Consider the following 22767-nt stretch of genomic DNA (forward strand, 5'->3'; position numbering starts at 1 on the left):
ATGCATGCGGTGAAGAAGCAGGCATGTTGCACACCGGCTGTTCAGTGATGGCAGATGGCCTGGGCAGGTCCATGCCTCAAGCTAGCAATGGCACGCTAGCAGCACCTAGGTGATAACGTCACATCCAAAAAGCAGGTGGGTGACATACCTCTTATTTAATCGACCACTACGTTCCAGGACACACACAGAATGGAGCATATTTTACGATGCATTCATGGAAAATGTAGTTTCTGGGGTTAAACAGGATGGTGTTGAGGTTGGTCGGGTACACAGAAGTTCCACGTGCTGTACCATGTTTTGGAAAATACTCCCTGGGGTCATATCCATACCATGCCTGATGTGGTTGTATTAAGGATTTCTGCTCTAATAAAGATATGTCTCCTTATTTTTCTCTACAGGAATACCGACATTCAAAACAAAGAATCAAGGTGGAAAAAGCACAGAGTCCTAGACTGCAGCTCTTCCCTGGATTCAGAAACAGTTTCTCCATTGGAAAATCTGATGTGTTATTCGCTAAATAATTAAAGAATATGGGTTGCCAACCAGAGAAAAAGGTTCTGTCCATGTTGGGAGTTTAAAAGGCTCTTATGTTTTAGCTGGTGTCCTAAATTATACATGACATTGGAAGAGAGAAATATCACCAGTCATACAAAATAACACAAAATCCAAATGTTCAAATATGTTAATTGTGTGAGAGATGGTGTCAACTGCCTACCTCAAAATCCATTCTTCCATTCCAATGAGATGTGAGTGGAATTACTGTATGGGGTTTATGGGAAGGCTGCTTAAAAGCAGCCAACTCGGACTGGAAGTTCTGTGATGTCTTCCATCTCCTCTTTTCCTGCCCTCCATCTGGACATGATGACATGAAAGCCAGCGGCCAGCACGGCCTGCTCCACAAGGGCAGCCACGTGCTGAGAAGCACAGCACCGAGAAAGAAAACCAGCTCTAGACTGCTCATCTCTAGAATTCCCATAGATAAGCAAGAAATAAACTTCTTTCTACCTCAGGCTGATGATATTTGGGGTTCTTCTGTTCTACATATTTATAAAGCTTACAGATTTATCCAAAGTCTACCATCAATCAAATGGTAAGCCTACAGATCAAATCTACATTTTGGGGCCCAAACTCCCACTTGCTGTAAATGGCTTTTTAAATGCACAGTGAAGAGAAAAAAAGGTATCTCAGGTGGTCAGTCATTCAACACAAAGATATTCTGTTAACTAAAATAAAAATGTTTAAGAGTAAACTCTATTTTTGTCATGTCAGTACAGAAGTCGGTTGTTGAGAAAATCACTGAAGACCCTGATTTCTCAATCTTCTCATTTTCTAAAGGAGATAATATTGACCTACCTCAGGAGCACAGGCAGAGGATTAACTAATTAGCGATTGTCAATCACCAGGAAAATATAAATTTTAAGAAGCAATAAGACTTTTCACCAGACTATTAATAGCTGTGCTAGTAATTTCTTCCTTCACTGGAGAAAATTTACATTCGATAAGCACCAAAGCCTCATAGCATAATAAGAATAAAACTTAAATGAAAATCAAGCCTGAAGACACTGCACGACATTTTAACAAAAGCATTGGGTAAAAGATACTACTATCAAATGCAGTGTCATGGAGACCAGCTCAGTGTATTTCTGATGAATGGAGAAACTTCCCACGGTGGCCCACACAGGTTGCGTTCTCTTAGAGGAGTACTCACTTCTCAGCAGGTGTTCACAGATGCTACCCTACTTGATTCTGTTCAAGCTACTCATAGAACAGCCTAATGTGGACACAGTTTTCTTTTTCCTGGTTAGTACCTATCCTCATGGTTCCTTTGTGCTGTGCACGCCTACAGCACTTTTATAGGCACTGTGCTCTGCTCGAACTCTTGAACTTTTGAACACTCTGTGACACAGTGCTACTGCTTAAGAAATTATTTTCTGGATGAGATATCAAAATTTTAACTCAAAGTCTTTTTCTCCATCAGCAATCCCCTACCTAGGATGCCCCATCTTGCCTTAGCATCCCACCCTCACCTCATCCTGTTCATTTTTGTCATGGTCTCTCTGTGTGGAGTTCACCTCGGGCATCTACCACAAGGCTTCCCCTGCCAGCTCCTCTCCCACTCCCTTCTCTGGACATTCACAGAACTTATCGCTTATATTAGCAATTCCACCACTTAACGATAACAATATGACTTTTTCAGGTACATGTGTTTTGTTCACCAAGTGCACAGTAAGACCCTTTGCAAATAGGGTTCATGACTCACATTTCTTTGTACCCTCACAATGCACAGCAGAAGATGGGAACATAGTAAAGACTCACTAGCACTAACGTGTCCACGTTAAGTATACATCGCTTTAATGTCTGGCGCACTATAAAAATAGCTGACTGTCTTTGTGATCATTTGTGGCACAAATTCATTTTGCTAGACTCTTTCCCCCTAGAAAACAAAAGTACGAATCTCCCACATTTAAATGAACTCACTTAGACTAGATGATTCCAAACCATTTATCACCCAAGTCTCTATTACTGCCAGACCGATTTCATAATGCTTATGCATGGCCACTAAAAGTGAAGTATGAATATTTTGAATTGCACTAAACTAAAATTCATATTTTATAAGTTTTGAGCGAATTCACAAAACCAGGAAAAAAATTTTTAAAACATTCTAAAAAATGTACAGAAAATTCTGTGCCACTAACTAAATAAGTTATGAGTATAACATTTTTCACTGATATCCATTGTACAACTAGCTTCTTACAATTATACACATCAGAGTGCAGGCCGAAGACATGCCAGGGCCTTAATTTTTAGTATTTTGTATAGAATGAAGTTAGAATCAATGTTATATAGAAACAGGGCCTCCCTTCTGTGTCTTCAAAATATGATGTTCTCTCTTCTATACGAATCTAAACATTAAGGTCTTACTAGAATGGTGATGAGCACACTTAATTAAACTAATCCTCACTTACCCCCCTTGCCCCATGACCCCTAGCATCAATCACCCATGAGCCTCTTTTGAATTTTAAAAGGGGGAGCATTTAAGACAATGCCAGCTATTAACTCATACTAACTCTTCCAAAACCTCTCAGGATTCTGGAAGACATTCAAATCTGGAATCTGACTTATGTGACATATCCTTAAAGGAATCCTTACCACCTTTAATAATACTGATACTAACAAGTATGTGTAGAGTGAGCATTCACTGTCTGCCAAGCACACCTGTTATCTCATTTAGTCGCCACAACCCTACGAGGCTGGCAAAATTATTACCTTTTGCGACTGTCCCTACTTTACAGATAGGGTATTTTAGATTAAACATTTAAGTCATCTGCCTAAGGCCGCACAGCTAGTTTGGGGAGAACTGGGATGGGCATTCGGGTCGGCCAGCTGCCGGAGTCCAGTCCTCCATCCGTTATACACTGACATCTCTCCTAGTTCCGTTAACCACACAACTCTTTTTACCCATTTTTTTTTCTTTTTTTTTGGCCACGCTGCGCCACTTGTGGGATCTTAGTTCCCCGTCCAGGGATCAATCCTGGGCCCTCGGCAGTGAAAGCGCCAAGTCCTAAACACTGGACCACCAGGGAACTCCCTCTTTTTACCCATTTTAACATTTCGAAGTTTTGTTAAGTCATCTTTCCTTTGCAAGATTGGTAAGAATTAATTACTACTGAATGATTACATTGATTTTTTAAAGCTAATGGAATTTTTAATGAAAATAATACTAAGGGAGATGATGGGAAACTACAATTCTGAAAATCAGCCATAAAAGGAGCCCATTAAGATTCACAAGACGGTCACAGATTTCCAAAAAAAAAAAAAAAAAAATTATAGTAAAATTAAATCTGCTTGGAAATTTCTTTTTTGGGGGGGTGGGGCGGGTGAGGTCGGTGCTGGTGGGCACAACCAATAATTCCTAAGGAATAAGATTTCCTATAGAGATGTACCTTCGTATGTAGTTTTAAAAAGGAAAACCCACTGTCCTAATCCTGTGAGAATACAGCAGCCTCCTCAGCAACCATTTGCTGGATTTCACTAAACCTCAGATGTCAAAATTCCTCATCCTGAGAGAAAAAAATACTACCCAGCCTTAAAGTAAGACATTGTGCTTTTTCAGGGGGTCATTTCCACCTGCTGTAACAACCTCAGCTACAAGGGGCCTTATATCCAGCAGCCAAAGCGTAAGAAGTAACCAACCTGAGGAAGGGGATTCTTCACTATTAAAACCAGGGGGGGAAATGCTGGATCAGAAACAAAAATGGGGGGCAAGTTGTGGGAGAAACTTAGATAATTGACAAAGGGAAAACTAAACCATGACTCAAGGAAATAGGAAGTATGCTAAGTGGCCTAATGTCTACCTATGGGTTCTGGCCTAGGTAAACAACTGCTGTTCTAAACAATTCTAGCCAAGAGGGTATCTCAAATTTAACCTGAGCAAAAGTGAACTCACCACCCTACCTTCCAATCCTGCTTCTTTTTCATTCCTGGTATCAGGGGATGGCCACTCAATGCACCTGAGGAGTTCAGAGACTGGGGGCTTGTTCTAATCTTTTCCTTGCTCTTATGCCCCCAAAATTTATCAATAGCTACATCTGGATGATTTTACCTCCTAAACAGTTATTGCATTTGGTCCTCCTCTCCACTCCTACGACCACTGCACTGGTTTTGGCCCCATCTTCTCTTACTCGTGCAATTGCAAGAGCTGCCTGTCTGGAATCCCAGCCCCCCCCCCCCCAATTTCTCCATTAAATCTACACACACCATTCAATCTGAGCATATATTCCCCTGTGTGAAACCTTCAATAGCTACTCACTGCCTAAAACAGTAATTATCAAACATTCTTAAGCTTCTAAACTCAATACTAAAGTGAAATCTTTCTTGAATTTCCATTATATGAAACAATTCCAGCCTGGGCTGTTCTGATTGCAGGGAATGGAGGATCCCTGCTATCTCAACTCCCTACCTCCATGCCTCCCTGGCTGATATATATCTGTGAGGTTCCTCAGAGCAGTTTGAAAAGCACAGGCCAGAGAATCAAATTTAACTTCTTAGCATGGTCCCCCAATGGCCAGATCTTACCTTTCCTTCCCAGTTCATTGCACTAACCAGCCTTCAAGGTGGCCCCCACTGAACCCCATCTCCTGGTATTCAGGCATTTGTGTAATTCTCTCTCATATCATACCAAGGGTTGGTCTGTGTGATCAATAATAGAATATGGGGCTTCCCTGGTGGCGCAGTGGTTGAGAGTCTGCCTGCCAATGCAGGGGACGTGGGTTCGTGCCCCAGTCCGGGAAGATCCCACATGCCGCGGAGCGGCTGGGCCCGTGAGCCATGGCCGCTGAGCCTGCGCGTCCGGAGGCTGTGCTCCGCAATGGGAGAGGCCACAACAGTGAGAGGCCCATGTACCACACACACACAAAAATAATAATAATAATAATAGAATATAGCAGAAGAAATATTATGCCACTTCCAAGATTAGGCCATAAGAGACATTGCAGCTTCTCTCCTTCTCTCCCTCACCCTTTTCCAAAACCTTTCCCCTTCCCTCTCCTCCCTCTCACTTTACTTGTTCTGGGGAAAGCCTATTGACATGCCATGAGCAACTCTATAGAGAGGCTCATGTGGTGAAGATCTGAGATGTCCAGTTGGCAGCCACGTCATTGAGCTTAGAAGTGAATCCTCTAGTCCCATTCAAAACTTCAGCTAACTGCAGCCCTGGCCAACGCCTCAACTGCAACCTCATAAGAGACCCTGAACTAGAATCTCCCAGGTAAGCTGCTCCCAAATTCCTGAACTACAGAAACTTTAAGATGTTACGTGATTGCTGCTTTAAGTCAAAATTGCTGGCGTCATTTATTATGCAGCAATAGGGGACTAATACATTCACATTCTCTCACTGCTTCCCTATCTTGCACTTTCCTCTAGCTTGATGTTGCCCCAGCAGATACTTTTCTGTTTCATATCCCATTCCTATTTTTCCTCCTTTTTTGTCTGCCTGAAATGCCTCTCCCCACCTATCTTCACTAGCGAACTCTCTTACCACTCAAGGCATCACATGCTCCAGGAAGCCAACCCTGAGTCCGAGTTAGGCTCAGAGACCCACCCTAAACCATTTTTCTCCCAGAAGATCCTGGGCCCAGTACTTATTTGACAAAGACTAGAAACTTGATAAATGTTTCTTGAATTGAACTGCTGATAAATGCACAGTAGTATTTAGGAAAACAAACTACAGAGCGGTGCTATTCATTTCACTATCTCTGCATGGTCTTCTTAGTGTAGAAAGTAATGGAGCCATACACTTTGCATTATATTGAGCCCAACTGCAGTATCTAATCAATGTAATAACATCTGTATCAATAAACATGTGATAAGAAGAAAGTTATCACTATTTCATCATGAACAACCAAATTTATCTCCCCCTATGAGTGACCACTAGCACAAGTTCAGGCAAAGTGTGGTCCTTTGCTTTTTTGCAAGGCACTGGGACAAATAAACTGCAAAGGGCAGGCCATCTACTTGAGGAAGGAAGTAACAGAAGTAATGGAAGGAGAGAGAAAAAAACTGAGGTGAGGAAGAGGGGCTGTGTTCAGCTGTGCTGCTTGATAACCAGACCATCACTTCAGCCCAAATGACAGAATGATATCAATGGCTCCAAAAGAAGCTTCACTTAGATTTCCACAGGCCGAAGAAGGTGATACTAAGAAGTGATTGAGTCTAGATTATACCCTTTCTAGTAACAGAGAGGTGTGCCTCCTAAGGAAAGGAAGAAAAGCAAAAAACAAAAAAAACATGATGGGGGAGGGGGAAGTGCTAAATTACAGAAATATAAAATATTCAGGAGAACAAAAGGAGGAGCAAAAGAACCATTCAAATATTAGCTCTCAGATAATATTTTAAATCTTTCCTTTTGAATGCATAATAATATATAATATTTAATATAAAACATTAAACCAGATCACACAGTCACAGACATTGCTTTTTGATAACCAGCATAAAACAGCGGTGAAAAGCAAATACTTTTTTCATAGAAAATAAGACTACATATAAGAAATACAGTCAGCCCTGGGTATCCCTGGGGGACTGGTTCCAGAACACCCCGAGTAGATACCAAAATCCATGGATGCTTGAGTCCCTAGTAGTTGCATATAACCTATGCTTATCCTGTCACATACTTTAAATCATCTCTAAATAATTTATAATATGTAATAGCATGTAAATGCTATGTAAATAGTCTAAATACTATGCAAATAGTTGCCGGAGTGCAAGGCAAATCCAAGTTTTGCTTTTTGTTAACTTTCTGGAATTTTTTTTCCCAAATATTTTTGATCCGCGGGTCAGCCCAATCCGCATTTGTGGAACCCGAGGACACGGAGGGTCGACTGGTAAGTATATGACAGATATGACAGACTTGACAAATTTCTTTTCAGAAGGATTATAAAGGCATTCTCAAGTGTCCGTCAAACTGATAATTATGAAGGGGAAAAGTTTTAGAAACTAAACTATACGAGTTAAGTTGGTTAACTTAAGTTAAGTTAAGAGAAAGCAATCCAAGTAATAAAAATATACACTTTTAAACAATTTGTAAATTAAATTGGAAAAATGCTTCCTTGAGGTGACAACAAAAAAACACATCTTGGTGTTTGAATGTACAACAGTGTCTTTCCCCAAAAAATTTATTTTATTTTTTCCAGCTTTACTGAGATAGAATTGACACGTAACATTGTATAAGTTTAATACAACGTGATGACTTGATACACTTATTAACTGCAAAATGATTACCATAGTAGGGTTAGCTAACACCTCTGTCACCTCACATAATTACCATTTCTTTTTTGTGATGAGGGGATTAAAGATCTATTCTCTTAGCTACTGTCAAGTATATAGTACAGTATAATTTTCTCTTACTATTATACAATGCAGTGCATTAGATCCCCTGAACTTATTCATCTTATAAGTGGGTTTACAACTAAAGGATCTGAAATTGGGATCTTCAAGAGATACCTGCCCTCCCATGTTCATTGCAGCGTTATTCACAACAGCCAAGATATGGAGAGATTTCAAATCATTTTAACAATAATAACCTTTTCTATGGAAAGTCTATTTTGCAAGAATGATAGAGATAGGTAAATTGGTAGCACTTTACTTTCATTTTTTGTGTCTCTAATCAGCTCCTAGTTTACAGAAGATCTGAGTATCTGCCTTCTGTCCTAATATCTCCCACATCAGAAACCACGAGCTTTGGTGTCATTAAAATGGGCAGAACTCCAGGAAAGCCACATAAGATAGACCAGCCTTCACCATGCAAATAAACTGACATGAAAATGGACATTTCTCAAGACTAATTGGAATTTTTTTCTTGGAAAATAGTTCAGTGTACTTGCCAACTGTATACACCCTAATGCTAATTATGCATTTAAAAGTTAAAGTTAATGAAGCTCATCACCACAGTCATCCTTGCCTACATTTTTATTTAGTCACCAGGGGGAGCTAACACTGCTCTGTGGGTAGGTAGAGTCCAGGAATTAGATTTTTTTAAAGGGGGAAAAATTAAATTGACGTGGTATGAAATATAACTCAAATAAGGTCCATAGTGCCGATAAGGCAAAGGTATCACACATGCAAAAAGAGAATTAAGTATAGATCATTTTTTGTTGTTGTTAAACAAAGAAGTTAGAAAAAACTGAAAGCCATCCATTAGTAGAATTTTGCTGTGCTTCACAGAGGACATATATAAACCCAGTCATTTACGGTTGTCTTTGGGCCTATTAGGGTCTTAGTCACCATCCAGATTGTCTACAACTGTCGATTTGTTGCACTGACTCTATTATTTTCTTGGTTGAAGCACTACTATGATTCTACAAACAGCTAATCATGTGCTCAAAAATGTCCCACATAATTACATTATCATTATCCTGAAACAAATGTTACTTTCTCCTTTTGCTTCCCATATTTCTTTCAGTTCCAAATATATTTTTTTAGCACTTTTAATGTGTGTTCAAAGAGTTCTACCCAATAATCTATTTAAATTCATTCTACATTTCACCCAGGAGACACAATCCCTTTAAACTTTGAGGAGCTCCAGTTGGAACAAAGAGGGGAAAAGGGCTCAGAGTTTGTGGAATAATCACCTCTAATCGATCAATTTCCCCTGAAGGTAAAGCTGAAAGAAAGGAGGAGTGAAGAGTTCCATCCAATTCCTTGAAGTTTAAAGGAACTAAGCCCTGAGGCACAGTGCAGAATGAGTCCTGCCTTCCCCTCCCAAGGCCTATTAGGAGGTCATAGATCTCTGTGACATTGCTGCCATTCCCCAAAGACTAGATCCCCAGCCAGAGACTTCACACAAAGAGAAAGGATGGGGAAATAGTCCACTTTTCTTATCAACTCACTACCTTATAAAGGAAGCAGATATTGGTCACAAGCATCTTAAGCAGAGTAATGTAAAAAAAAGAAAAGTGCAGTCATACAAAACTGTAAAAATTCAACCTCCTAAGTTTTATCATGTTGAATTTCACATCTGAGAACAGGCTACATGTGGCAGAGCTCTCGTGTGCACACAAATGTATCCAAATACCTAAACATCACCCTGTTTATAAGACAGACTGAATGGCTGCACGGGGCCGAGGAAATAGTTGGTTTCTTTTAATTCATCTTCCCCACAAAAGAGGCCCCACTGTTTCCACATCCCAAATACAGCCCTTCATTTATAATCTTTACACTTCTCCACAGGGACAAACTGACAGCTTTAATTACCATCAATGACCATCAAGGACATGGTGGAAATTCTTGAAGATATTCTCCCATGGTTTGTGTTCTTGATATTTTATTTACAATTTTTGGCAAATAAATCCTGAAACCACAGAATTAGATGATAATATGTTCATTATCAATTATACAACTAAGGCCAGACCACTTCTCTAAAACAGTTATGGTTCCACAAGACATCCAAAGGTAACATTTTTAATACACAGACAAATAATGCTAATTTGCTTCTTGAGTTCTATTCATTTCAAAATGCTAATTTCAAAAACCTCAAACTAATCAAGGAGCAGGTAATTTGCAAATAGTTATAGCTAATACAGGATATTCTCCACTTAGCTCTTACTTGTAAAAAATAAAGTGAATTTACCCATGTATTTTCTATTTCTAGGAGAGTTCATCCTTTAGGAACTTTCCATTCATAATCAGTAGCTTTCTTGTGATTCACAAATTATTATAACAGGCTGACAGTAAAAACACCTAATTTTATTTTTTTATTTTTATTTTTTTTCCACAGTTAGACATATTTTAGTGAAACTTCAGAACATGAAATCAAAGAGAATATGTAAAATCCAACTAAATAGAAAAGACAAATTACACGCAAAAAGAACTATAATTAGAATGACTATAGACAGCTCAACAAAAACAATAGCAATCACGATTATGGTGTAATATCTTCATAACGTGGAACAAAAATAACTGTCAACCTCTGCCCAGATAATCTATCAAGAATGAGCGTAAAGACACCTAATTTTAAAATGCACATCAAAAATACAGAGAAGTATTTCTTAAAACTACCCCTTCAATATTCCAGCTATTTAATTTTAATAAATTAATACATGTAATAACTCACCATTCATAGTGGGAAAATGTACCTCATCAGTAAAGGCCTTTTATAAATCCCGATTACAATGCCCAAAATCATTCAAAAGCTTCGAGACAATAATGGACCTGAAAATGATTATTTTATATCCATGTTTTGGCAGAGAATTTCACAAACAAATATATCAAGAAAAAGATAGTAGACTAAACACTAATATCAAAGTTCTGCTGTAGCAAAATCAATGTGGAAACAACAATGCTTTTACAGCAGGTAATAGTTTAACGGACCCTTCCTCCAAAACTAGAAAAAGGAGCTCACTCAACCAACAGCTCAGAGGTTGGAACCAATCATGGACAATTGCTTTCTCTCTGGCAAATGCGTAGAAGAACTTTAGTCATGGTCCTGCCAGACCAAGAAAATGACACACTCAAGCCACACCACCTTCTCTAAAACCGAGAGGAGCAGAGACTTGGTGAGCTGTTTTTCACATGATGAAGTAAATGGTAGTCAACAACAGTGGTCTCTGAAATATAGGGTACATATCCCAGGGTAGAAAAGATAGTCTGAATATTTAGGAACCAATCAGAAGGGACAGCAGCCATAAACAGCCACCCAGCATCCTGAGAGTGAGAAGATAAGTAGTCATCCTGGGTGCCCTTGCTTCTCCACTCCCTTCCCACATCTCAAAATAGTGCCCAGTGAAACAGACCTGTGGATCATCTTGTTTAATGTTAAGTAATCTAATTCACACACAATCCTCAAGTTTTGATAAGTGATTTTTAAAGTTTTCTGCAAGGAAACTGCAGGATATTGATAGCTGTGCACAAATAAGCAACAAGAAAGTGGCAAGTCTAGCCCTTCTACTCCTAGTAAAAGCTCTTTGTCAGCCACAGGATGAAGGACGGAAGAAAGAAACAGTTTAATCAGATGTGACCAAAAGTTGGCAAAACAAAATTGAGATTTCAGGAAAGTTATTTGAAATATGGTGGCTATAGCCAACATCGATAGTTATGAACCTCAGCAAGAAGTGTAATAACAGACGTTCTCTCTTTGTGGTTTTCTGGGATAGCTCTCTTAGCTCTCACAGCCATTACAATAAATTGTCAAAATAAATGAATCTAGACCAGAACTTCAAAACAACATAAATTTATTTTTTAAATCTATTTATTTCATCTTCACCTCATTTTTCAATTTCTGTTTTTTGAGTGTTGTATCATATGTGCATCTATGTAATATATTGATAGTTTGTATTATGAAGATGCAGCCTATATTTTTTTAATCAAAAAAGTTTGGAAACCACTGGTCTGAAAAATAAGAAGCATGTGGAGAAGGGGCTGGGGAATGGAATCAGTGGAGGCCATGAAATTGCATTTTGGGGGCTTAGGGGGATTTGAAGAATGAAGTAGCCTAAAAACACTAAGGAAATATTTTGGGTAGGAAACAAGAAATTGATCAAAACAGAGGGACATAGGAAAATAAAATATACAGTGCCTTAAGCCTAATTAATATAGAAAGAGATAATTAATTTATATATAAATGATTAATAACAAAGCATGAATAATGAATACAGAAATTAATGTAGAAATATGCAAATCAAAGGCATAATGCATTGAACCTAATTAATATAAACTAAAGTGTTAAAATATCACATTTATTTCATGTAATTTATTTCAACTAATGATTTGAAAAGGAAAACAGAAAAAAAAATTTCTGAAAACAGTTTCAATATGCTTCTGTGAAAATGATGCTTCATTCCATAAAACACTCATTTTCCTTATTCCCACTGCCAACAGAACTCGCTGTTAGGGTACTTGACTGTCAAGTGGAACCAACCAGTCTTTAATTTTCCACAACCATATAACACATGTTCAATCACTTTCACTTTTTCTTTAAATTCTTTAGTCAAAAAAAAAAAAAAAATCCAGATGTCTAAAAGTGTTCAGTTCACAAAATCTGCGTGAAGCTTCCAGGGAGTCTCATAACTTTTAAAATCAAATTAAATGAACATACTATTTTATACTGATGCAGTGTCTAATCATTGGTTCAGTTCCTTTTCTTCAAAAATGTGAACCCGTACAGTATCAGTATTTGTAAAGGAGCCACAAACATGGTTAGGGTTTTATAAATCTGGTCTACAAACATTTTCCCCCAAACTACAACAGCCTTGCTGTCACACACACCTCGACCTACTCATCTTACCAACAGTATAGTGGGCCAGAGGGTTAAGAACTAATACAACGCTGTTTAGTTTTTCTGCATTTACACCCAGGCAATTCACATCAATGACGGGAAAGAACACTTAACAGACAACTCAAGTTTGCAAATTAGGAGGAGAGAAGAGAAAAATGACTCAGAACAACAAGCATACAGTATTACCAAATGCACTTTACACATTTATCCTGTTAAGTGAAGCTTAGTTTTGATGATTTACAACGCTAGTTCTTACTCAGTTTTGTAAGCATAATAAAGTCTCCGTAATCTCAGCCTTCCCCTTAGCACCCTGCTATTAAATCTTTGTTGAGAAGTGTGATGAGACCCCTCTGGCTTCCAGCCCTCCCTACTCCCTGAGGGAAATGGCAAGAAATGATAGGGTTTGTGGATTAGTAAAATGAGAGGTTCTCTGTGCTTTTCCTTCTTTAAATATATATTTTGATAATCTGTCTTCTGCATCAGAGAGTCCCAACAGCATTAGAGTGTTGATTTCCCTCCCTTCTCAGCCTCCAGGAAAAAGACAGCACGGCTGGGGCAAGACAGGTGGTTTGCATCTCCTGCTACAACTGAAGAGCGGGATTTAATTTTTTTTTCCCCTTTCCCCTTATTCCTTCAAGCAGGGATGATATATAATTTACTTACACATGTTGGATTGCAGACAAGAGGACAGCTGCCCTGAGAGACAAAGAAGAGGGCCACCCTGTACCTCGTTATCCTTAGGGACTGTTCTGCTGCTTCCTAGGTCAGGATGCTTCTCCACAACAGTGCCCACCTTCCAGAATCCCCCTCAGTGATGAACTCCATTAACGGTGTGTGTGACCCCCTAGATCTCTGGGCCGATGCTGGACCTGCTGTCTGTGAGTTCAGTCCAGGTCACTGGTACCTACTCATGAACTGACCTGGGGCATACTTGATCCCTGAGCTGACTTTCAAATCTGAGTCTAAAATTGATCATCTTGGGACTTCCCTGGCGGTCCACTGGTTAAGACTTGCCCTTCCAATGCAGGGGGCACGGGTTCAATCTCTGGTCAGGGAAGTTAAGATCCCACATGCTGCGTGGCACAGGCAAAATAAAATAAAATAAAATTGATCATCTTGGTCCATATTTGACCTTCATCTCCTAAGGCCAGGACTAGTCTAGGCTCACTTGGCATGACTAGACCAGGATTTCAAAACTTTCAGTTTGGAGTGAGTCAGTTTTCACCTTGGCAGCTCACCCTTGGGTATGAGAGTCACCGAAGAACAGATCTCAAGTTACCAAGAAAGCACTCAGTTAGGGATGGGAATCTCAGGGCAGGTTTTTACCAGTTCAGGGTGGTTTCAACAAAACGACCCTGACTGACCTCCATAGGTGTCAGACCACAGAATACCTCCGTTTTGTGTTATTTTGCAAATCAGCAAGTTTTAAGACTTTTCTCTCCTAATTCTACTCTATAGTTAACCCTCCTATACACTACTAGGAGTTCCCTCTTTCTTCATACAAATTGTTCACCAAAAGGTTTTCAGGCTCTGGTCTAGATGGATAGGACGACACAAGTAAGTAAAGACTTTGAGATGAACAGAAGGGAAGCCACAAGGAGCAAAGAAGAAAGTTGAGAAAACAGCAAGAGACCATAAAATAGCCAGAGAGAAAAGAAGGAGAGATATAAGGACAACAAGGAAATTAAGAGTCTTGAAACAAGGACAGGAATCAAGGGAAAATTAGCAAAGACACAAATGGGGCTAGATGAAGTTAAAAGACAAAAAAAAAAAAAAAAATTAAAGAAACAAAAAAGAGTAAAACTAAAAGGGAAAAAGAAAACAACTAGAAATATCCTACTTTGCTAAACTAGCATTTTGTCCACCAGAAAAAAGAAGAAGCACCAAGAAGAGAGTAAACTCAAGCAGCAGGAAACTAAATTTGGAAAAGTCAGACCTCCTAACGCAGAGTAAAAGGTTTTAATCAAGGAAGAAGGTAAAAGCATCATATTACTTTTTTAATTAAAATGCTGCCAGTGTCTTTAATCTCTTCCAGATTAGACTGAAGGGTACCCTTAGCTAACTCAACTCAAGTTTGAACTTTAACACTTTAAACAAATGTGAAGGATTCCTGATCTTGTTTCTCCCCCTTTTGCTTTCTCCCTGATCCTCCACTTCTGCTTTTCCCCTCATCAATCTACCGCCCTCCCCAAGAAATCACCCTGAACATCAATAAACAGGACAAAGACCCATCAGCTGTACCTTTCCTGAAATGTTTCATTAAGTCACAAATAAGACTCTGTTTTCTTTCCTTTGTTTAAAATGTTGTGGGATAAAATGATGTGAGCACAGACTAGATTCTAAGCTTTTAGAAAGCTTAAGATCAAAATAAACCAAATATTTTATTAGGGATTGAGGTTTTTGAAGAAAAAAGTATTTAACCCATAGATATTATCTTCACCATACCACGTGCTGAAAATCCAGCATTTTCTGCACTGATATTAAAGTTGTATAATATATAAAGAAATATATTATTGTATAATATATAAAGTTATCCAGGAATAATGTTTCTTTTATTGTTGTTGTTGTTGTTGTTTTGCTTCACAGAGCTGAACATAAGGATATTTCCATGGCAGGAACTCAATAAAACGTAAACACTAAATAGAACTTCAAGGTTTTTTTAATATTGAATTTTAAAGTTAATCTTTCACATGAGAGATACACCACTCTCACCTAAGGTAAGATTTCTTGCTGGCATAGTTTATATTGGCCATATCAGTTAGGTTCCCATGTCTTCACCTTAATGTTAGTGTTGACTCCACATAAGTAAAGCTTCCCTTTAAAGCTATTCCACTAAAAATAGAATCATACTAACTGCATTTAATGGGATTTTCCAAAAATTATGCATTCTGAGGAAAAATGAATTAAATGAAGTCAATTAAATGTACATGAATTAGAAAATGCAAATAAATCCACAAAGAATACCTTTACACACCCAACAGAATGCTTAAATTAAAAAGACTGGCAACACAAATGTTATCAAGGATGCACAACTGGAACTCATAGACATTGCTGGTGACAGTGTAAAACGGTGCAACCACTTGTGATAAAGATTCAGAAGTTTTTCATACAGTTAAATATACCCTACCCCATGACTCAGCAATTCTACTCCTGCTTATTAACTCGAGAAATAAAACATATATCCACAAAAAGACCTGTATAGGAAGGTTCACGACGACTTCATTCACAACAACCAAAAACTAAAAGTAACCAAAATGTCTACCAATAGGAGAATGGAAAACAAAATTAGGATACATTCATGTGATGGAATACTACTCGGCAATAAAAAAGAACAGATTACTCATATACACAACACGAATGAACCTTGCAGACACTATGCTGAACAAAAGAAGCTAGACACAAAAAAGAGTACATACTGTGTGTACTTATAAGAAGCTCTAGAACAGGCAAAACAAGTCTACAGTTAAAAACTTAAAATCTAGTTACTGCTAGTGGATCATTATTGATTAGAAAGGGGTCAAGAGAAGAGAAATGTCTAGGATGCAGGAAATTACCTTAAGAGGGATACGGGTCACATGGGTATATGTATTTTGTTAAAGTTTATCAAACTGCACACTGAGGAGCTATAAATTTCACTGTATGTAAATGTTACATTATAAACTATAACATTAATAACTATAAACAGCTATTAAACTCTAGTCAGTTGGTCTGCTTATCATGATGATATGAGTAAGCAATTTTGAAACTACTTAATGTGTATTCTAGACTCGGGAAATGAGTAAATATGTTGAGGATGATGGAAGATAGGTGTCTCACTGCTAGAGAGGATAGTAATAAATATGGAAAGAAAAAAGATTGGAATGTATCTCAAATGTTGGATTGAATTAGAGGTATCAATAGAAACATGTGGTTCTTATTAGAGAGAGAAAAATACATATATGTGTATATATTTGTATATATGTGCATTTTATAAGTTATATTTTACATGTATTATATTAAACACACATATACATTTCCTAAATTCTGTCTGCTGATATGGTTTATAATCAACGATATACCTCTATCAATGAGTATACACAGTGCCCATATCTTGATTTCTAAATACCTCTGTCCTCTTAAAGGAACCGGGGTTCCTTGGACAAAAGATTGATTAGGACTATAACATGATGAGCCTGGAGCATCTGTTTGCTGCAGAAACTGAGTCAGTCCTCAAATAATGATGGAGACATTAAACTGACCCAGAATACCATTCAAAGGGACTCCTACTGGCCAAATCTCAGGCAATCTGGGCATCAAAATAATGATAGTAATGAATTATGACCCACTGAATAAAATACAAATCCAAAAGCCCATGGTGACACGAATACAAAAATAAATGAATGAATAAGAAAGGAAACTGTGGCAGAAGGCCAACTAATAAATACAAAAATTATACAGCTAAAATGGAGATTTCATGAGAGAAAATATTTACTTAGTGTCAAAGCATCTTCCCACAAATTACTTATTATTTACAAAGGGAAAAGAGCAACATTTTAACACTGGAGAAATTTGGTGGACACCACCTAAAACAAGTATTCAGTGTTAACCCCATCAACACTGGTATAGTATAGTCAACATCAGGTCCTTCCTGATCTGATGTACTGAGAAGGGCACAGCACCACTTAGGTGGCATTCCTGCCATGGAAGTATGTAACCTGAATTTAATCATGAGGAAACATCAAGCAAACCCAATTACAGATGGGCATTTTATAAAGTGCTGGCAGGTACTCCTCAAAAAATGAGAGACCATTCCAGGTGAAAGGAAACAAAAGAGACATGACAATTAAAAAATTAGAAAGAAGAAGAAAGAAAATGAAACAAACAAGCAAAAAACCTCTAAAGGACATTATTGGGACAACTGTTGAAATTTAAATATTGGTTGTGGATTAGATAACAGTACTCTATGTGTTAAATGTGAACTTTCCTCATTTTGATAAGTGTGCCACAGCCATGTAAGAGACTGTATTTGTTCTTAGGAAATACACCGAATATATTTCGAAGGGTGTGAAGTCTTCAACCTTCTCTCAAATGACTAAGAAAAAAAACTAGTGAAGAGGCAATGACAGATCAAGTAGGGTAAAATGTAAAAAACTGGTGAATCAGATAAGTGGTAGATGGGAGTTCTATATACTGTTTTTGCAATTTGTCTCTAAGTTTGGAAATGTATCAAAAAAAAAGTTACCAAAACCCACAAAAATATGTATATAGCAATGCTTATATAAGCGTCACAGATTTTCAAACTTATACTCCAAAAAAAACAATAATGGGTTTTCTGAAAGAGAGGAGAGTCTATGGCCTAATAAACGTACTCACTGCAATCCCTTTTTGAAGAGCCACAGTGCACTTCAATAATGAAGCCTATTTAACTGGATTTAATCCAACAGTTCCATAATAATCTGTTCAGGAAACCTGCTTAAAATGGAACACCTATTAAAATCTTACAAAAATATCAATATTCTGTGGGAAACAGCTGGAGAACCACTTGTCTAATAAATACATTTCCTATACATGGTTAGTTGAAGAAAGATCTGTGCCAGGAAAATAAGATAGAGTAAGAGATCTACAAACACACACACACACACACACACAGACACACACACTGGAGCAGTGTCAGTATCATCAGTAAGAGAAAAATGACAGGAGTCTAAAAAGAGATATCTATCTAAAATGTCCCACCCAGCCTCATATAGTATGTTCTTGCAGGATGTATTTTTAAAGAGGGTAGAAACTTGGCAAACTGAGTTTTACTTTCATCCAACCATTAACTTGAACACATCATGCTTCCTGTCATTTTAAATCTGATTCTTCCCGCGAAATGTATAGCAGAATAGCTTCTGTGCCTTAGCGAGCACCTTCTGTGGGCCAGGCACTGTGCAAGACTCAGAGAATACAATGATGAATAAGACAGAGCTCCTGCCATCCAGGAGCTTCCAGTCTAATGAGGGAGATGGAAAGTTAACACATGCAGTGAACACTGTGGTATTCAAGAATAAGCATTGGGCTTTATAGGAACACAAAAAAGGCACCAAACTCAGCAGAGAGCGACCAATCAGTGAAAGTTCTCTTGAGATGATGTTTAAACTAAAATAAGTTCGTGCACACTAAACTTCTGTGAAAACTTATTCGGAAGGTATTTTTAAACTTTATTTTAGCCACCCGATGTTAGGCTCTGTATCTACGTGGTATCACGGTAGTTAAAAAAAAAAAAAAAGGAAATGAAAACATATCCATTAGCTATTAAAATCTGGGTACAATTCAAAATCTAAGGATGACTGTGACAATGAGTTTGCCGTAAACCATCATCTTGGAATTCTTTCTAAAGCACTTCTAGACTTACCTAGGTACTCAAGTAGAAGAATGTAACAGCTGGAAGAGGGGGTGAAAAAAAAAAAGGAACAAACGGAAAAAATCAGAAATAGAGAAGACGTACGAGAAGATGAGAAGTGGTAGGTGTGTTTACCTGTCAGCTGACATCGATTAATCTTGTGTTCTGTGATGTCGCTCAGTGACTCAAACACCTGGAAGCAGCTGTCACAGCTGTGCACGCCTTCGTCTTCCAGCTCCTCACCATCTTCTGGCCTCTTCTTACAGTCCCCTGCCTCTCCATCTTCAGTCTTGTCTTCAAGTTCACAGTTGGGGTCTGAAAAAAAAAATCAAGACTGTAAGTATGGTGTTTAAAGACAGGTTCTTTTAAAGTAGCGCTTCATCTTGCTACCCAAACCAGAAACACCTTTTTCCTTGAAGCTGCACTAGGAGGGCTTTATTGTAGATTTTATTACAGAAGCATCAAAAGTGGGACTTCCCTAAAATTTGTCAGTTCGTGATGACTGGAGTTTTTCCTTTTGTCCTCCAACATGTAGCCCTTTTCTCAGCTCCTCTTTCAAATAATTTGCCACACCTAAGGTTAACTTTGACATTTTTTTACAGCCTTTTTTTGCTTACAAGAGAGAGAGGAATCACTTTTAAAATTAAACAGTCTCCAATGCAAAGGGAAAAACCACTGTGCTTGAGAATGAATTCCTTTTCTGCTAAATATACTCTTTCACAGGAAATTACCAGAATTAGCCAAAAGTCTAGAGTAAGCTAAGCTAATTACCATAGGCACAAAATTGACCTTTACTTATAGACTGGTCAAAACACACAGTTACCCCATTATTTGTTAGACAGCAATAGCAAAATAAGTTCTACCACATAGCATAACATTCTTGCAAGCACCAATTCAAGTGTAAATGTACTGGTATGTCTCTTGTTTTCAAAATCATCAAAAAAATAAAACAAAATATACAAAGAGCAACTGCGAATTATAATCAAGTCAACAACTTGAACCGGCATTATCAGTTTCGAAAAGCTAAATAGAGGGAAAACTAAAAATAGTGCCATTGTAACCCTAAGAATGATACACAAATATCATTCATAAGAGAGCAAAACACGTGCAATATTTTCACTTAGAGCTCAATAAATACGTTGTGATTTTCTTTATGCTGTCTTTTGCCTCATTTTAGCGAAGTATCCCCAAACATTCTAGTGTCACTGCTCCTCTTTGCAGGAAAGCACAGAAGGAGAGAAGACGCCTCTTTAGGGAAAATTAGGATAATACAATCTGTGACTTAACTTAACGGGACATTCATTTCTAATAGCAAGAAGTCCTCCAAAGTCAGAAATAAATTATGTCTCAAAATAGAGTTTTCAATGAACAGTTACAAAAGAACTGTGTCCAGATACCTAAGAAATACGTAATGTGTTATCTGTAGTCAATTTGTTTAGATATGGGAGGATAAATATTTGCAATGTCACGATACAGAATTCACAGGATCAAACTAGCCCAGACTTCTTAGAAAAGTCAGTCAGTGCCGCCATACCACTGTCCGCTGTGGAAAGTGCTTCCTGCTACCTTGCATGTCACGTGCTTCTACGAACCCATTTCTACAAGTCACGGTGCTCCCCTTTGGCTGGAAGCTATTCCAAAGCCTTTCTACACATCTGCAATAAACTTAACTATATCACCACCCTTCAAATGATTCACATATACCAAAATCAACTTACATGTCAACACATATAATAATCTCTTGGGTTTGTAAAACAAAAGCAGAATTCCCAAATCAAAGAGCAAGTAGTTTTGTTTGTTTGTTTATTTTCAAAAAACCTAAAAAACGTGTTTAAGTAAATTGGTAATTTGAGTTGATTTGCCGTCTGGAAAATTAACTCAACACTGGACGCAGTACCCATTTCAACCTACTGGCGTTTAGACTGCTCATCCCTGGGGGAGTAATCACAGGATCTTTTTCGTTTGTCTTGTACTTTGCCCAGCACAGCATGGTGTCCAGGTGAGTGTTTAGTAAATATTATTTAATGATGACAAGAAGGGAGGGGAGGGAGTAAAAAAAGAGTATACTAAAAAGTCCTTTACTGGTGTTTCTTCTGTAAACAGGAACAGACCAGTCACCTCCAAATTCAAAAGCACCTACATGCCTACATTTTCCAAAACTGACACTGTATAATCCATCACATTTGCCTTTGCTGGTTTCAAATGTTTCATCTAGAGCTACAGACACAAGAAACAGGTAATGGTTCAAAGAGCTCCAACAAGCTAAAACCAAGTGGTAAAATACTGCCAAATTAGAGTAATTCAGGAAAACAAATAACTGTCCCAATTATGGTGAACTGGCTGGCACACTGTTAACACCGTTAAACACTTGGTGGAAGGCAGCAGGCGTACACTGAACACTCAGTTGTTTAGCATGATTTTCCAGTTTCTCATAAAACTGACAGCACTCAGAGAAATGTGGCTGCTAGGTCTGAATTTTAATACGATTATTTAAATGCTATGCATCAAGTTTGCAGGCCTGTTTGTTTTTAAATAAGCAGACACTCTGAATACTTTAAGTAGTATGCAGCGAAAATGGTAAGAACTTGCCTCCCTTATTATTCAAGGATATGGACACTTTACACAGATCCACATCAAAAACATCAAACAAACAGGGAAGCCTGCATGATGCTCTAGCTCTTAACAACTGAAGAATGACCCCAGTCCATGCTTCTGACACTGTGGCCAGTTATTAAAATGAGGGTCATTGTAAGACTAATAAAAAATGGTTTTGCTTCCACTTCTGCATTTACAGATAGAATCCTTCAGGGGCTGAAGCCAGTCAAGCTTATTCACTTCTGCTGCAACTTCAGGACGCAAGCTCCAGCCAACTGGCGAATTGTTTTTTAGGTCACCACTTAAGAGGGACCCTCTGGGGGGTGGGTGCGATTATAGCCTATGATGCTTTGGTGTAGCACAATGAGTCCTGGAAACTCAGACTCTCTCCCTGAGAGTAGATTTTTTTTTTTTTTTTTTGCCAACCTCCACATCCAGGAGGAATTCTTTCTTGCCCATTCGAAAGATGGGTTTAGGGCTTTCCTGGTGGCGCAGTGGTTAAGAATCCGCCTGCCAAGGCAGGGGACACGGGTTCGAGCCCTGGTCCAGGAAGACCCCACATGCCGCGGAGTAACTAAGCCCGTGCTCCACAACTACTGAGCCCTCGTGCCACAACTACTGAAGCTTGCACGCCTAGAGCCCGTGCTCCGCAGCAAGAGAAGCCACAGCAATGAGAAGCCCGCGCACCGCAACGAAGAGCAGCCCCCGCTCGCCGCAGCTAGAGAAAGCCCGTACGCAGCAACGAAGACCCAACGCAGCCAAAAAAAAAAAAAAGCAAAACAGAAAAAACAAAACAAAAGATGCATTCATTTGCGTTAGGAGTTTCCATTCCTAATGGCAGCTGAGGTAGGAAGATTCTAGAAAGCTGACACTGTCAACCATTTCTTTCCCACAGGCGGCTACACTTCAATAATTGCACATGGCCTTAGTTATGTAGTTTTTATAGAGCCCTTTGAGAGTCAGTCATAAGAAATAACTGTACTGCTCTGCTAGCCATTCAGACCTCTGACTTCAGCCCAAGGAGTTATAAATACACGGTCCG

At 38.5% G+C, this 22767-nt stretch overlaps 1 protein-coding gene across 1 annotated transcript in view; it reads right to left on the reverse strand.

Annotated features, from left to right (window-relative positions):
* The window catches only part of ZNF521 (zinc finger protein 521), a 283654-nt gene that overhangs the window by 233862 nt on the left and 27025 nt on the right, over window positions 1-22767 (reverse strand). The window contains exon 3 of the mRNA XM_027127642.1: window positions 19266-19445. Within this exon, the coding sequence (XP_026983443.1) occupies window positions 19266-19445 (180 nt within the window). The remainder of the gene's footprint in view (window positions 1-19265; window positions 19446-22767) is intronic.

The sequence above is a fragment of the Aethalodelphis obliquidens genome, unplaced genomic scaffold (genome assembly GCF_003676395.1).
Source record: "Aethalodelphis obliquidens isolate GAN/ISIS:26980383/991018 unplaced genomic scaffold, ASM367639v1 scaffold32, whole genome shotgun sequence".
NCBI lineage: Eukaryota > Metazoa > Chordata > Mammalia > Artiodactyla > Delphinidae > Aethalodelphis > Aethalodelphis obliquidens.